The sequence below is a fragment of the Nycticebus coucang genome, chromosome 17 (genome assembly GCF_027406575.1).
Source record: "Nycticebus coucang isolate mNycCou1 chromosome 17, mNycCou1.pri, whole genome shotgun sequence".
Lineage (NCBI taxonomy): Eukaryota > Metazoa > Chordata > Mammalia > Primates > Lorisidae > Nycticebus > Nycticebus coucang.
Window position 1 is genome coordinate 31,499,623 of NC_069796.1, and position 15,859 is coordinate 31,515,481.

The following is a 15,859-nucleotide window of genomic DNA, read 5'->3' on the forward strand; positions in this document are numbered from 1 at the left end:
GTGCTCTCTTCTTGGTCCTCAACGACTGACCTCTTCACGGCCTTTGGCACAAGTGACCACTGCCTCACTCATTTTCTCTCAGCTCCCGGGACGTTGCCTGGTTTTCCTCCCACAGCTCTGGCATCTTCCTCTGATTCTCTTTAGCTGGCTCCCTCCATCTTCCTTACCTCTTCCAATGGGAGCCTCTTCTGGCTGAGTCTTGGGTGCTCTGCTCCCTCTGCACTCACCCCCTTAGTGCTCTCCCAGCTCCACACTCTGCATGTGCCAAGGACCTCCCCATCTCCATCTCCAGTCCAGACCTTTGCCCTGAACTCAGCCTCATGTAGCCATCTGCCTCGTCTTCATTGCTGCTCAGATGTCTGATGGAACCTCAAACTTAACATATCCTCACGTTAACTCCTGATCTTCCCTCCTGGCCTCTGCCCAGTCTTCTCCAGTTCAGCGAATGATAACCCCGTCTGGAAGCCCTCATGCCAGAATCCTTGGAGTTATCCTGGACTCATTTCTTTTCAGTCTCATGCAACCCATCTTTGGCAGCTTCAAAATATAACCAGGCTCCGACTTCTCTCACCTTATCACACCACCCCTTGGTCTATGCCATCATTATTTCTTACCTGGATTCTCGCAACAGCCTCCCAACTTATCTGTCTGCTACTTTTGCCCTGTAACAGTCTTGTCTCAAAGCAGAAGCCAAAGTGATTTCTCTAAAACATAAAGTCATATCACTTCTCGACTTGAAACTCTCCAATAACTTTGTTTTCCCCATTGTGAAAACAAAGTGCTTATATTAGCTTCCAGGGCCCTCCAGGACCCCCACCTCACCCTCTGTTCTCTCACTCCCCCAGCTACCTAACCTAGTCTAGCCTGGGACATGTCTGCCCTACTGACTGGCATGTGCCCTTGCCCCTAACACCTGTTCACCTTACCCCTCTGGATGAAGCCTCCTCTGACCAGCTGTATTCAATTCCTGCTACTCCCTATCTGATGCCCACTTCCCTCCCTGGCCCTCCCCTGCGTTGCTGTTCTCAAAAGCACTTCTGTTCTGGTCTATGTCCCTGTTTCTGTTTATCTGTGTCCCCACCTCACTGTAATGCAGGTTCCATGAGTGTGAGGATTTTTGGCAAGTTCTTCAGGGGCCACCCCTGAGGCACATGGGTAAGGTGTGTCTTTCTACCTTAAGCATGTCAGGCTGCCCTCACAGTCAATAATTGCACCCTTTGGTGGTAAACATTTTGAAAAGAGGTTCTCTATAGGAGCCAAGAGGACAATTTTTCATACCAAATGGTATCACTAAAAAAAAAAAAAAGATCTTGTGCTAATGTATGGTATCCCAAATGCAGGCTGTCTAAACATTTTGTAAATGTGCATTAATTGCTTTTAACAACAATCCCTGCAAGAGGAAGAATCAGTCCCCTGATTAAGGAAAGAAAATTCAGCTTTCATGCTTCAATCAGACAGAAAGACGGAGCATGTGAGCTTCAGGGTTCCAGGAGAGGAGGAAGGGGCTCCTACCTGTCCTCAGCCCAGGCTTGGACTCTTGGGTGGCACCTATGGCCTCATCAGCGGTGCTGATGGGGTGGAGCTCATCCCTCGGTCTTCTGGGTGATCGCAGGCAATTATTTACTCTATGTCTCAGTTTCTTCACTTTTAAAAGAAGGTGGGGACTCTTTTCATGAGGATTGTTGTCACAAATGAGATAATGTTTAACTAGTTAACACTCAGTAAATGTTATTAGCAATAACAAATGTTGGTTGGCTCCCTGCACAGGGTTGGTGAACCCTGTGCAACTGGCTGGCCCTGGCTCCCTGTCCACATGTAACTCACAGAAGTCTGGGCACGGGGAGCCTCAGGACATGCCTGTCAATTTGGGATTAGGACCCCTGAAGCCTCCTTGTGGCCCTTCACTGGTTCCAATAGGTGGTGCAGACTCTGAAAACAAGGGTTCTTCTGATGGGACAGCATGCAGGGCGGGTGGTGTTGGGGTCAGCAGTCCCCTTTCCCCTTCCTCTGTATACCTCCCCCTCCCCCAGCCACTAGTACCTGCAAGGCCAACCCTTGTCAAATTTGAGGTACCAAAGGGGCCCTCCGGAAGCAGATGCTGGTGACCAAAAGTGTCTAGGATTACTTGAGAGGCAGTAGGGCTTAGTGGGTAAGGGCTGGGGCTTAGAAGTGGGACTCTTGGGTTCAAATCTTGTCCTGCACCTCTCCAACTCTGTGGCTCCACGTCTCATCTACCAAAAGGGAATAATAGTTCTCTCTCATAGATTATTGCAAGGATTAATGACTTCACTCAGAACAGCTTAGCGTCAGCTATGGATGCTGTATTATTACCTGAAATTAATTATGTGCCTTCAGAAGCAGGCTCACCTTGTGAACCCTGCAACACTCTGCCTCTGAGCTTCGACATCGCTACACCATAAGCCAGGTGCCTGTAGTCCAGGGCCTAGAGATCATGGGCTTGAGCTAGGTCTGTGCCCTTTACTCCAGGCAAAATCAATAACCTCTCCTGACTTCAAAGGAACGGGGACACCTGAGTATGGAGGCTCATGAAGGGCCCTCATGGCCACGTATCCCCAGGCCTTCCTCATAGGTTCATTTAATTCTGAGTTCCTGCTGCTTGGGCAAAATACCATTAACTGACAGCACATCCAGCTGTTTTGGGTCGTCCCTCCTCTCTGCTTCCCCTTCACTGGGCTGCTTTCAAAGGCTAATTAACCAGGTGGTGGCTGGCAGGTGGGGAGGCTGTGAAGCCGTCTGGGTGTGAATATGCCAAAGTGGACATTAGCCCTGAATGATGGAGAGCTGACTGGGTGGGGGGAGCTGGGGGAGGGGTGCTGCATAGCCCATGCCTTCATTGTTAACTTAGAGGATGCAAGAACATCCCAGTGGATGGACACCGACATTTCTTTCCAGTTAGATGCAGCTACCAATTGCTTCTCCAGCCAGCAGAAGCTGGGGCTCCCTGAAAGGCTGTCTCACCACTACGCCCCTCGTGTCTGGGAAGGGGTGTGCACATCTTTAGCTGAAGGCAAGGGAGGCAGGTGCTCTGTGACTGTGGGACCTGGGGAGACCCAGAACACGTGGACAGCACTTTGAACTTCATAGAATCCAATTAGTCAGGAGACCTACCGGGTGACACTGGGTTGCCCTGTAGGCTCCCTTTAGGGCAGTGATTTTCCACCAGTGTGCCATGGCACCCTGGTGTGACGTGAGAGGATCTTATGTTCAAAAGAAGTTTAAAACACTTTTTTTACTCTTTTTTTTGATCAACACAATTTAAGTGTGCCATGAAATAAAAAAGTTTGAAAATCTCTGCTTTCGGGTATGACAGCTATTGCACCTTTTGCACAGCCCCGCCTCTGCCCCTTGCCACTGAACACTGTGCATTTTCTGTTTCTTCCCAAACTCAGAATCCTTGAGTTTCATCAGAAGCTCTGCTCATGGACTGCCCACCATTGGCAGACAATAATTCTGCATATGCGCCAAACTTTCAGGCCTCTAGGGGCCCTGGGGCTGGCAGGGCTGCGACTCAGTATGCGAGGTCAGAATGCAGCGGGGAAGGGCATGGCCAGACTCAGCCTGGAACATGCTGTGCCCCCTCTGGGCTGGGGTGTGGGAAGGAGACACCCTGACCAGTCTCCCACAGGCAGAGAGCCTGCCTGCTAGTATGCCCAGGTGTTCATGCATCACCTCCAGGTCTAAGGGGTGGTGGGGCCCTGGGCCAGCCTCAAGAGCTTTCTCCATGCCAACTTATTTGATTTCTAGTCCTTTTAGGCCCAGCTCCCACCTTGTTCCATTAGTTCTGTCTGAGCCAACTAGGGGTGGACTCCACTGACCCTGAAATTCCCATACAGCCCTGAGTGCTGGCCGCCCCAGTTTGTGGCCTGGAGAGCAGCTTCCAGGATGGTGCGGGGTCTGGGCTGTCTGGCAAGCTCCTCCCATAGCTGCCAGACAGTCGCCCCGAGGGAAGGTGCTCTGAAGGCTTGAAGGGCTAGGACTTCTTTTTCCAATCCACCACTTCCCTTCTTGAGCCTGCTGTCAGACACCAGCACATTTCTAAGCACCATAGCCCTGATGTGGACTTGTGAAGATCAAAATCAATGCTAGGGCTGGACAGGGCTAAAAAGAGGAGTCTCTGTGTTTATTTATGGGGGCTGAGAAGGAGTGGATATTTGGTAGGTTTTGGGTTTGAGGGAATGCAGCTCTCTATGGGGCCCTGATAACTCGGGGAGCATGGGGGCACCTGTTCTAAATGATAGGCCTGTATCTCAGGGCTCCAGCTGCTCTGTGGGTCCAGAAGCTCTGAGCCTCTCAGGAAGCTCATTTCACCAACTGCCCACTCAGGATTCTGAAAGAGGATGCCGAGTTGGGGCCCTATGATCAGCAGCAGCACAGGTGACAGTCCCCAGAGAAGGTTTGCCTCACATCCACTGCTCCACAAACCTCCCCAGGTTTGCCTCTGCTCCACTATGATGTGTGATGAGGAAGGAACAGAGACTCCAAAGCCTCACTGCCCCTCTGGCTGGAGCAGGAGGGCAACCAGCATCCCAAGTGCTCAGATGTGGAATTGGCAGACCTGGCCTTGAATGGGGCTCTGCAGCCCCCAGCCTCCATGGGCCTCAGTTTCCTTATCTTCAGAATTCAGGAGTCAGGAGGGGAAGTGCCCACCAGGTGCCTTACGCAGCATCTGGCATGCAGTGAGCACGCAGCCTGCAGGCTGTCCCCAGAAGCAAAGGGCTCTGAAGAACCAGTAGTGCCCCACTAGGAGGGGCTCGTCTGAAGAGGCTCAAGAGCACTGGGGAAGATGAACAAGCCCACTTGGGCAGAGAATGTGGGGTGGGCGCTGAACTGCCATGTTGTACCCTGCCTGTCCCTCCACCTGTGGAGAGGGGGAGACTGTCCTTTGGGCCCCATTTTTACTCCCACCTGGGTATGATCTGCAGCCCCAACAAGTGTATAAACAGTTGTGCCGCCTGAAGTACCTGTCAGGTGACAAAATGCCTGTGCCATCTGGAGAGGAAGGCTCTTCAAGGGCTTACTTGCAGGCTGCTCAGGACAGCTGGCACAGCGGCTCCCTGGCACCTTCCATGGGCAGATATGTGTGGGGAGTGGGATGCTGCCTGGGACTGTTGCTGAGATGTGGATTCTGGTCAAAGCCTGCAATGGAAACCATTACCAAGCACCCCATGCTGAAGAGTAACAGTAGCTGCTTTGTGGTGCTTGGTGGTCTTGGCTCACCACTCTCTTTGGCCCGTAGCCAGGAAGGGAGCTGTGGATTCACTGGAAAGTCTCAACAGAGGAGAACAAAACTGTATTCCAGCTTGCACCTCTGCTGAGAACTACAGGCTACTTATGAGCGTCTGCTTGTCTCTGTTGCAATCAGGATCCCACTGGTCCAAACACAACACCAGTCTTCATACCTAAATCAAAAATCTGGGACCCCCCCAGGACCCCTCCAAATCCTGTGTGAACTAAAATGGGAACGTGGGGCTCAGCATACAGCCACATTAGTCTTACCTCCTCTACACAGGGGGGTAAGACCTGCCATTAATTTATTCTCAACCAAAACTTGCTATGACCTTTTTCATTTCCTGTTTATCAAGAACACAAATAGCCAGAAAAATGAGCTTCCACATCCACTATGACTGTCTGGCCAGGTCCTTCATTTGAAAAGTGAAATCAATGAAATTTGGGTCCAGACATTTCCCTGCAAAGTGCATTTTACTCCCTGTCCACCTCTTGGACTCCTTATAGCTTCTAGGGGGCTTCTGGAAGGCACTTGGTAAGGACTTGTCAGATGACCTGTTACAAAGGGTGCTAAGGGAGACTTTGCATTGTCCAGCAGAAGTCGGCTTTTGGGAAAAAAGAATTTCATCAGGACATCAGTGAGTGAACGTGATACATGGTACAAAACGGGTGTGGCTAAGGGGTGACTGCTGATAACATGACACCTCTCTGCCCGTCCAGCCATCAGCTCACAGAAGACCCCGTGAAACCATGACAGCCACTCACCCGGCTCCTGACATGCCAGGGAACAGAATGATTCCACTATCAGAGAGAACCTTCTGACTCTGTTCTCTCCGGGAATTGTTACAATCACTTAAGCTATTTTCTCTTTAATACCAAAAACAAACAAATGAACAAACAAAAACACAAACAACAAAAAAGCAGTCCAGCGTGGTTTAATCATTACAACAAATGTTTGTGACGCACCTACTAAGTGCCATATGAAAAGACTAGGCTCCTCTCTCCCACTCTGCAGGCCTTGTCCTCCAGCTGGGACACAAAGCCTCAGGCGGTAAGCACCCTGCCTCATCTCAGAGGCCACCCTACTTTCCCATTCTCCTTTTGTGCCTCCTGGGTTTGCTACTGTCTGTTCCTTTTCCCGCTAACTTTGCTCTCTAGTCCCACAGCCTCTGCCCGTATTTTAACCACCTTTCAACTCTCCTGCTCTCAGCTTGCCTTGGTGCTTGGCCAGAGGAAGGGAGGGTCAGGGAAAGGCTGGGCTCTGGGCCAGGGGAGGTGCCCCCAGGCTTTGGGGCTGGAGAGGCACTCAGTAAGGGCCGTGAGATGACGCAGACAGAGGAGCCAGCAGGTGTTGCCGAGGAAATCTAAGATGGGGCAGCAGCCGTGGTCTGGATTTTCCAGCTCTTCCCTTATCTGCTGCCTGAGCGTCTGCTTCAGGCACGTAGTAGTAACTTTGGCATGGATCGCCTCTCTCTGCCCCTTCACAGACTGTCTGTCCCCAAGGGCTGGCTTTCCAGCCAGCTTCTATCGGAGGCTGCACTGGTCATCAGGCTTCTGAGTGCCCCCAGCCCTGAGTGTGGCACATAGCTGTTCACCCAGTCAGTGGCTCTGTCTCATGTGAGTGCCACTCCCAGGACATACCTTCCCACTTGTGTAGCCCACAAGCTGGGCCTCATAGTGCTGTTGGTGGAGTCTCACAGGGCACGGTCACTGAGCCTGAAAATGGGGGGCTGGAGAGGAAGGAAAGACTGACAAGGTAGAGGGCAAGTGGTCTGTGCTCCAAGCGCCCTTTTTGGCCTGATGCAGCCTCAGGGAAGGTTTACCTTTCAGAAAAAGCCAGGGTGGGCCTTCTCCACACCTTCTCATCATCAGGGGTCCACACCCAGATGCAGGTGCTGCAGGCATGCCCAGGGGCAGTGGGCTGGGGGTACCCTGTCTTACTCTAAGCTTGCTTTCTGGACTACTGCCCAGAGCCTGGGAGGCAACCTTGGTCTTGTAAAGGTCCCTCTTGCAATCTGGGCTCTAGCTGGCTCAGCCACTCACACACAAGCCTCCCCAACATTTCAATCCAAGGGAACAGGCTGGGAAATCAGAATGTGACCTTCAGTGCTTAACTGCATGTTGAAGTCCTCACAAAAGCTTTGCAAAAACACTGAGATTTATGAGGACAATATAGTGTTATCCTGGAAAAGAGCTGACATTTAAATTGTTCTCATTTTATATCTTTGTAATGAAATTCTTTGGTTCCTCTGCAGCCATTTTTTGAATATTTACTAACACTCAGAGAGCTTTCTGTTTCACGCAAAATTGCAAGTTTTCATAACATCAGGCTGGGTGTGTGACACGTTAACAGGAGACTGCTCTGTGGTGCTTTCGGGAGTTCTTACCCTAATGGACTAGGTGTCCAGCCACCCCAACTCTGCCTCTCCCCCCAGAGACATTTTTTAAAAAAAATCACCAAGGCATCATATTTTAATGAGTTTTCTTTGTAATTTGCGGATAATAGATTTTCAATAACAACCTGTAATTAGTTCATTTTCTACTATTCAGTTGCTCTGCACTGAGGCCATTGACAGCTTCCAGCTGAGATCTTTAAAAATGGAAAGTGCTTGAAGACTCAGCTCCAGACAATGGCTAGAAAGTGCTGGGCTCCATAATGCAGCTGTAAGGGGCAAACCGCTGGTGATAGGAGAGAGGCAGCTTGGGTTTGAAACTTCTTAGTGTGAGAGAAGGAGACGCTGGCGCAGTCTGAGCTGTTCATCTGTTCTGGCTCAGAAATGATTCCTCCATGGTGTGACTGGGGGCAGAGAATGCCCCACTCCAGTGCCCCGATGCAAGGATGAGGCCTGCTCCTACCAGCCCTGCTCTTCCTCATGATCAGACACTCATTGAACACCTGTCAAGGGGCCGCCAGTGGCTTTTCCAGCACAGCAGGGCAGTTGGAGGGGCCTCAGCTGTGTTCTGGTTTGTATAGTAATGGAGAGCCTAGAGCAGGGGTCCTCAAACTGTGGCCCGCGGGCCACATGAGGCAGTATGATTGTATTTGTTCCCGTTTTGTTTTTTTACTTCAAAAGAAGATATGTGTAGTGTGCATAGGAATTTGTTCATAGTTTTTTTTTTTTTTTTTAAACTACAGTCTGGCCCTCCAACGGTCTGAGGGACAGTGAATTGGCCCCTTGTTTAAAAAGTTTGAGGACGCCTGGCCTAGAGGGACAGGACCTGAATCCTGAATCCTAGGGGACCTCTGATGAAAGTCTTGCTTACTTTTCTGTCCCCATTAGTTGTCTCTGGAGCCCTTCAAAGGGTAAGCCTAGCTCTCAACTGATAGTCCACTCTCCAGTGATGTGCCTGGGCTGGCACACCTCAGTGACGGCACCTCACCAGCCTCCCAGCAACTCTGATAAGCTTGGGCAGCTGGCTGGAGAGCCAGAGCCAAGGTAAGTCTGCCTTCTCCAAGCTCCAGCCTCTTGTCTGAGAGTGGTCCTTGAGGCCCCACCCATTGCCCTCCACTCTGGGGATTGCCTCCTCACTCACCCAGCCCCCCTCCCCTTGGGACCACACACTGTCCCCACTTGGCTGGGACACCTTTCTTCTTGCCCTTTTCCTGGTTACCTCTAGCTAGGTATGCAGGTCTTAGCTCAATGTCCCTTCCTGACTTCTTCCCCCTGCACCCAGTCAGCTCCTACTTTGTTTATTTGGTCATCTTTCTGTTTCCTAGCTGCTTCTCTGTGGCAAGCTCCCTGTGGGCAGGGCCTAGTGTGGTCTTGCTCACAGATGTGAGCCTGCCCACTGTCGCCAGAGAGCGGGCTTGTGTTTGCTGCCGTAATGTCATTTCATTTTTCTTGGTTTTCCTCCTGTTAAGATTTCTGATCTTAATTCTTGCCCTTTCCTTGTCCTCTCCCTGCTCTGCCACTCCAGGCCAGGTGTACCTCATGGTGGAGGAGACTGGGCCTGCCCTCTCTGGCCAGGCACTCTCTCTCCTCTGAGAGAGCCTCAGCCCACACCAGCTGCAGGGCAGCCTCAGCTGGCCTTCCCACAGTGCTTTCACATTTCCACGCTGACTTACCCTGGGGGTCTGGCTCTCTGCACCCAATGGTTTTGCTCCAGAGCCCTGCCCTCCCTTCCTGCCAGGGCACAGCTTGGGGGCCTCCAGCTGCCAGGGTCTCCAGGTTTTATCCAGGCACAGTGTGGCAGAGGCTCCAAGACCACGTGTTACATCCTCCTACTTGGCCTTTGTCTTTCTGACATGGTCTGAAATGGGAGGGAGGTGGCCATGGGGCTCCAAGGGAGCTGTGCTGGCATGTTTCAGGTTCCCAGGAGCTGAGTGTACAGGGAATACAAGCCCACATTCTATGCCCAGGAAGTGCTTGCTAAGATGTGCATATTTGGGATGGTGGGAGCCAGGACCTGCACTTGGTTGCAGGCCTCACTAGGGATGTGGCTGTGGGTGGCAGGTTGCTGGGTTGAGGGGCAGGCAGGCTGAGCTGCAGATCTCATTGTCACCCACAGCCATGAGAGGTGGAAGCAACTCCCACCTACCAGACTCTAACCCTGAGGGCTCCAAAATGGCCAATTAATGGCCCGTACAGGTGGGAGGCACACAGCTCTGAGGTGAGCTGTTTGTCTTCATTAATATGTCATTAGCTCGGGTGGGCAGCAGGGGCTCCCCTCACACTCCAGCTACTCACCCAGCAATGAGAGACATCCAGGCTACTGGGCCAGCTGCATAGGTGCCTTTGATGGCCTGCGTTAGCCTGGCTGGGGCTCCCCCAGAGGCACACAGCTGTAGGGCCTAACAAGGCACTTCCTTTGCTCCCCCTTCCCTGAGGGCCTCTGCAGACACACAAAGACCCTAGGTCACAGTCACACTGGGTTTGGACTCCTCTGCTTGTCAAGTGCATTTCTCATAGACTTAATTTCCTTACTGTGCAATGTTTACCAAGAACCCCCAATGCCAGGCATGAATTTGTGATGAGCAAAACAGCCACTGTCCCTACAGAACCTGTGGTCCAACGCGGGGAAAGACTCCAATGGCATGGCATCACCATCTTCGCCACCTCCCTCTCTGACCCGGTCAATGTGTGCCTAACACCTACCATATGCAAGATCTCATGCCAATCATTCGACATGGGTGATCTCATTTAGGCCAGAATAACTCTTTGTGTGGTTATTATGCCCATTTTATAGATGAAGAACTTGAAGCCCAGCTTAACTTCTGCTTAAGAGCTATCCAAAGTCACAGTATTAACAGCAGGTAGAAGAATAAGGATTCAAATTCAGGTCTGACTCGGACTCTAGAGGTCACACTCTTAGCCATAAGCCACGGTCTGGTTCCTATGCAGAGATAAAAGCAGGCCTGTGGGCACACAGAGGAAGGTGTGTGGGGCTTGGTAGAGGGAGGAGAAATTGAGGAAGACTTCCTGGAGGAGGAGACTATTCATTGAGCTAGGGCTTAAAGTTTAGGAAAATCACTGTAGAAACAGAGATTCTCTTTACTGGAGAATGTGGATGAATTGCAAACACTCATGTGTTTGAGTACACGAGAAGGTTCCGGAATCAGACATGTGGGTTCAATTCTGATTCTGCTACCTGCAGGCTGTGTGACCTAGAATTAGGTACTTCACTGAGTTTCATTTTCTACATGTGTAAAATTGGATGTAGTATGCAGTGCTGACACATCTCGAATGTTAGGTATCACTTTATACAACTGGTGTATTAAGAGCTCATCACTAACGACAGCAACATTGACAAGAGTAACCATTCAGATGGAACCCTGACTCTGAACTCAGTCCTCGAGCCCTGGCCTCAGGGGCACTCAGCAAGCTCACCTGGCAATCTCCTTGAAGTTGGCAGAGTACCCCCACTTCTGTCCCCAGGAGGGAGTGGTGAGACTCACATTTTCTGTCTTCCAATTTTCAACTCCTCCCTCGGCCACTCCAGTTTTAACTGTTTTGTGCCCTTGAGTGAATGAGTGGAAGGTGAAGCAATTTTTTGGCCGCTGCATTTGCAAGTCCTTCATGAGGCAGCCATTTTCTCCTTTGAGGTTATGGGAGTCCTTGGTGCCAATGGTCTTGGCCTCAGCCCCAACTGATGCCAGCTCACAGGCATTACTTTCTCTGCAAATTCAAGAGCCAAGTAAATTCAGATAAAATTTTTGATGAACTCCATGCTGTCTGAAATCTTGCTACTCACTCTTAAAAACCCAGGAACTAAATGGAGCAGGAAAACGTAGGATTTTTGCCACCCAAGCTTCCTGCCTGAACTCACCCTACACAGATAAAAAGCCAAATAAATGTGGGTAGCAAGGGCGTCTTCCATTGCTTGTTTTAGCATCCTGCTCATCAGGGGGTGGGTGTGTGGATGTTGGGTTCGGTGCCAGACGTTATTCGTTCCAGAGGATAGTGAGGTGCAGAGTGGAGCCACCATCCTTTCATTTTGCAGTATCACCGGCAGAAAACAGCTGTAATTTACCAGACAACCATTTTATCCTTTTCACAGAGTTGCCTTGGCTACAGGGTAGTGCAGTAATCATATTAAAACACTGTTTTCCATTCTGCTTTCTTGGAGCTTAGAAGAATCAGAGGTGAGGGGAGTATCAGACTCCCGAGCACTCGGCACCCCAGGATGAATAACTCATCCCGACACTCCACACATGTGGTCCTGGGACCTGAACATTGGAACTGATAGCTACACAAACCCTTCCTGTGCATCCAACACGCTCGCCAGCATTGCTCTCATCGGATTAATTAAAAGGGCAAGTATCTTTTTAAAAAGCAGGAGACACTCGTAATGAATTTTAAAGTGAGAGAAAAATCCTCATTTAAGCAACATGTATTTCCTACGATCCCACCCGAGTACTGAGAACAGCGCAAAAAACATGCATTATTGAGAAGCTTTTTAGATGAGCAACTTTTAGATTAATTTACTGTGATGAACAGACAAGGTCAGCACACACCCTTCTTCTCAGTTGGCCCTGGATGCTGGGTGTCTGCCACACCAGGGACAAGTGGCTCTTGTTGGTGGAGGGCAGGGAGGTGGGATGCCCGGGCTGAGAGGACACTGTCCCTTTAGCTCCCAGATCAGCCTTGGACTTGGGAAGCCAAAAGCAACTTGGAGAGAATGTTTAGCTGGTAAATGGAGGAAAAGAGGGAGGCTACCTTCATATTTCATTCCTGTCCCTATATGGAGACAGGCAATTGCGAGCTTTAGCTGAATCTGAATTCTTCCTCCCTCCTCCTGGAAGGGGGTTACCTGTTCCCCAGAGCTAGGAAGGAAGAACTGGCTCTACTGAGCTGGGCAGCCTCTACCTGTGAAACTTCCGGCATCACCCTCAGCCTGCTACGTTCTGTGGCAAACATTGGTCCCGCAAGGGCCAGGCCAGCTGCATGGAAAATGTGATTTAGGGCCCATCCCCTCAATCTCAAAAATTTATAAATGCAAGTCACTTCTTCAGGGGAAACACCCCTCTCCCCCCAAACCCATCACACTTTAGTCAAGCAATCAAGTCTGCTTCAGAAGACCACGAGCTGGAGCCACCCGGACCCCACCCGGCCTTGCCTCCAAGGACGCAAACAAAATAGAGCCTAGAAAATAAAATGCTACAGCCTCAGCCTCTGCTGGGCTCTCAGCTCCAGTTTTTAGAATTAAATATAAAATGTTGTTGCTGAAATATCTGAGATATTACTTTCTGGGTTTTAGTGAGATTTCTTTAATGCTCATCGATTGCCGGGTAATAACTTGTACCTATATGTCTCATTTCAATTACCTATTTAAAATTCGCTGAACCATAAATCTATTCCCAGAGCTGTAGGAATTTAGCTTAGAGTTCCTATGACTTTGAAAAACCATTGATCCTCGTATGCTCCGAGTGGCTGTGTGTCAAGCCTTTATAGCGGGGTTAACTCATTTTGCGGCTTCCTTAATGGCTGCGAGTTTACATTTTATTGCATATCTATTATTTGGGTTGGGCTGTGATGAATGGTTTGGCTGCCCGGTTCAAAACAAGTCCAAGGCAACAGCAGAATCTAATTTGCTTTAAAAATGATGATTATAAAACCTTTCAAGTAATAATCCAGGAATAAAGAGAGCAGATTCCACATTGCTCTGCATGAGACATATGGCTAGAGGTGAGGGGATGACACTCCTCCTCTTCCAGAGTAGCTCATGTTCCTAATGACCATCGTTAGGGAAGCCAGGGGGTGTACTCTTTCATCAGAGGCAATAGGCATGTTTCCACTTCCTCAAGAGCAAAGCTAACAGCTTGCTGTTTGTCCCTAGGTCGATTCCTAGGAATTGAGGCCATGGGACAGAGGCTGCTGTGACACCAGGTACCAGGATGGTGCACCAGCCGTGCCATTCTCTGCTGAACGATACCATCCTGGGCCACTGTCTAGTGATGCTAGTATACTTCCAAGCCCCTGATGTCTAGCCTTGCTATCAGGCTGTTAACAGGCCCTGACCTTTTCCTTCATAGCTCCTTTGGAGAGGGACCAGAAAGCATTTCTGGGAATGCCTTGGAACTGTCCCCAGGAAACATGCTGCCTCTTTCCTGACTTGGAGAGTTATTCTCCCTGTAATCATCCCTAACTTTTCTATGGAATTAGAATCATTAAGGGATCTTGGTTCCAGGAGATAGATGGAGAAGATATTGCCAGAAGTGTACTCTGCGATAGGAGGATAGCCTTGTCCAGTGATATGCAGATTGATGTTGAGCAATGTCGAATATTCCCACTATGGCTGATCTGATGGAAAGCTACCAACTATTAATATTTACTGTTTTCTTGAAAAATTCCTGAACATTTCATAATCAGCTCTCATGAGCCAAGTCTAGGGAGTTGCTGATAATTCCATACATGATAAAATTAAGAGATATATTTCTGGTAATAAACTTGTTGGTCCACAAAGCAAAGACCTCCTGCAGCAGGGTAAGCCAACCATTCACACCTTACTAGAAAATAGTGTAAGCAGATGTAAGTTTTACTAATGGGCAGGGAGGAGGCTGACAGGAGACCCAGCATAGTCACAGCCCTACATGTATCACTGGGTTGAGCGTTAGTCCTTGGTACTGGAGATGCTGCTATGAACTGGAAAGGCCCCTCCCCTCCAACCATGTTAAATGCATGACACTTTCCACAGGGAAAGGTCACACTTGTTTCTCTCTTTATGTCATCTGAGTACCTCTTCTATTTGTCACAAGAGCCCTTCTTGCCAGTGAGTCGCAAGGATTCCTTCTCAGGCCTTGCAAATGTTTGGAATAGCAACAGCTCAAAGGGGTGTCAATATGAAGCAGGAATATCTTCCTAAAAGTGGCAGTCCAGGTAAAGGCTGGGCTAAGGGAGGATGCAGGATCTGTAGGGGGCGCACACCCCCAGGGCCAGGGCTGGCAAGGCTCATCCAAGAGAGCCTCATGCAGGGCGATTCTGTCACTTGTTTAAGCACAGCCTAAATGCCTTCCAATGCAGAGGGCTTCATCTCTTGTGGGCCAAGCATGTCCTCTCTAGCCCTTGGCTTGGGCCTAGCACTGCTTTTTTCGCTCCCCACTGCTGACCTCTGTCTGGAGCTATCCGAGGGCTATCCCAGCACTGCCCAGGGCTGGCATGATGTAATCTCTTGGGGGGATCACCTCAGGAAAAGACACAGTTGTTCAGGGCATCTTATCTGCTTGTGGTGCACCAGGGGCTCCACAGAGGGGCCACTTGGGGTACCTCCTCTGTCTTCACAAGAGCACCCACCTTCTATCCTTTGACAGGGATCCCTCAGACCCCTCACTCTCTGTTGTCCTTGGGTAGTGATTGCCCCCTGCCCCTGTCTGGCCAAGCTCTCCTGTGGGTTTCGCTCAGCAGGGCACCTGATAAGCCTGGGTCACAGCCCGAGGACTCCCTCCACATGTCCTTATGCTTATATATGCTTATATATATATATGCTTATACCCTCTATGCTTCAATCACAGTTGTGGGTACCTCAGACCAGTGACAAAAACCTTTATCCAAGCCCTGCCTGTCCCTACCCATTCTCTTTTTATCCTTTCCTTAAAGCTCAGGCTCCCCTCCCCCCCCCCCCCCACTGCTTTCACCTATAAAAGTAGCCTGGGAGACAGCCAAGGATGGACTCTAGGCCCCCCAACCATTTTGATGTGGAACTTCCATGGAAACACAGGCATTTGCCCACTGGCATCCTGACTGGGCCTGACTTACGGAAGGCTGTGTAGAACTCGTGGAGGGTCAGGGAGTCGTCACTGTTGTAGTCGTCAAATCGGAGGAGGTCAGCTGGAGAGCAGCCAAGTAAGTCTCCATCCAGGTCCTGATCCTTCAGCATGTGCTGTGGGGCAAGGAGGAAACAAAGCCAGAGCAGGGGTGAGATCAGAGCGGTGGGCACTGCTAGGAGATGGCTCAGGCTGAGCAGGGCCTCCAGGGACAGCTTTGTTGGCCTTGGGGAGCACCTGGAGCTCTTTGGTTTTGTCTGGTCCGTGACCCTCATTTTATAGATAAGGAAACTGAGGCTCAGAGAGGGAAAGTGATTGCCCCAGAGTTGGGCAATGGTTAGGGTGCAGATCAGACTAGAGCTCAGGTCTGCCTTCTCTCATCTGGGCAGACAGAACACAGACAAAATGAGA

General features: G+C 50.2%; 1 protein-coding gene across 3 annotated transcripts in view; it reads right to left on the minus strand.

Annotated features, from left to right (window-relative positions):
* The window catches only part of FSTL4 (follistatin like 4), a 432,774-nt gene that overhangs the window by 132,267 nt on the left and 284,648 nt on the right, over positions 1-15,859 (minus strand). For all 3 annotated transcript variants that reach the window (XM_053567330.1, XM_053567331.1, XM_053567329.1), the window contains exon 6: positions 15,441-15,564. In XM_053567330.1, the coding sequence (XP_053423305.1) occupies positions 15,441-15,564 (124 nt within the window). The remainder of the gene's footprint in view (positions 1-15,440; positions 15,565-15,859) is intronic.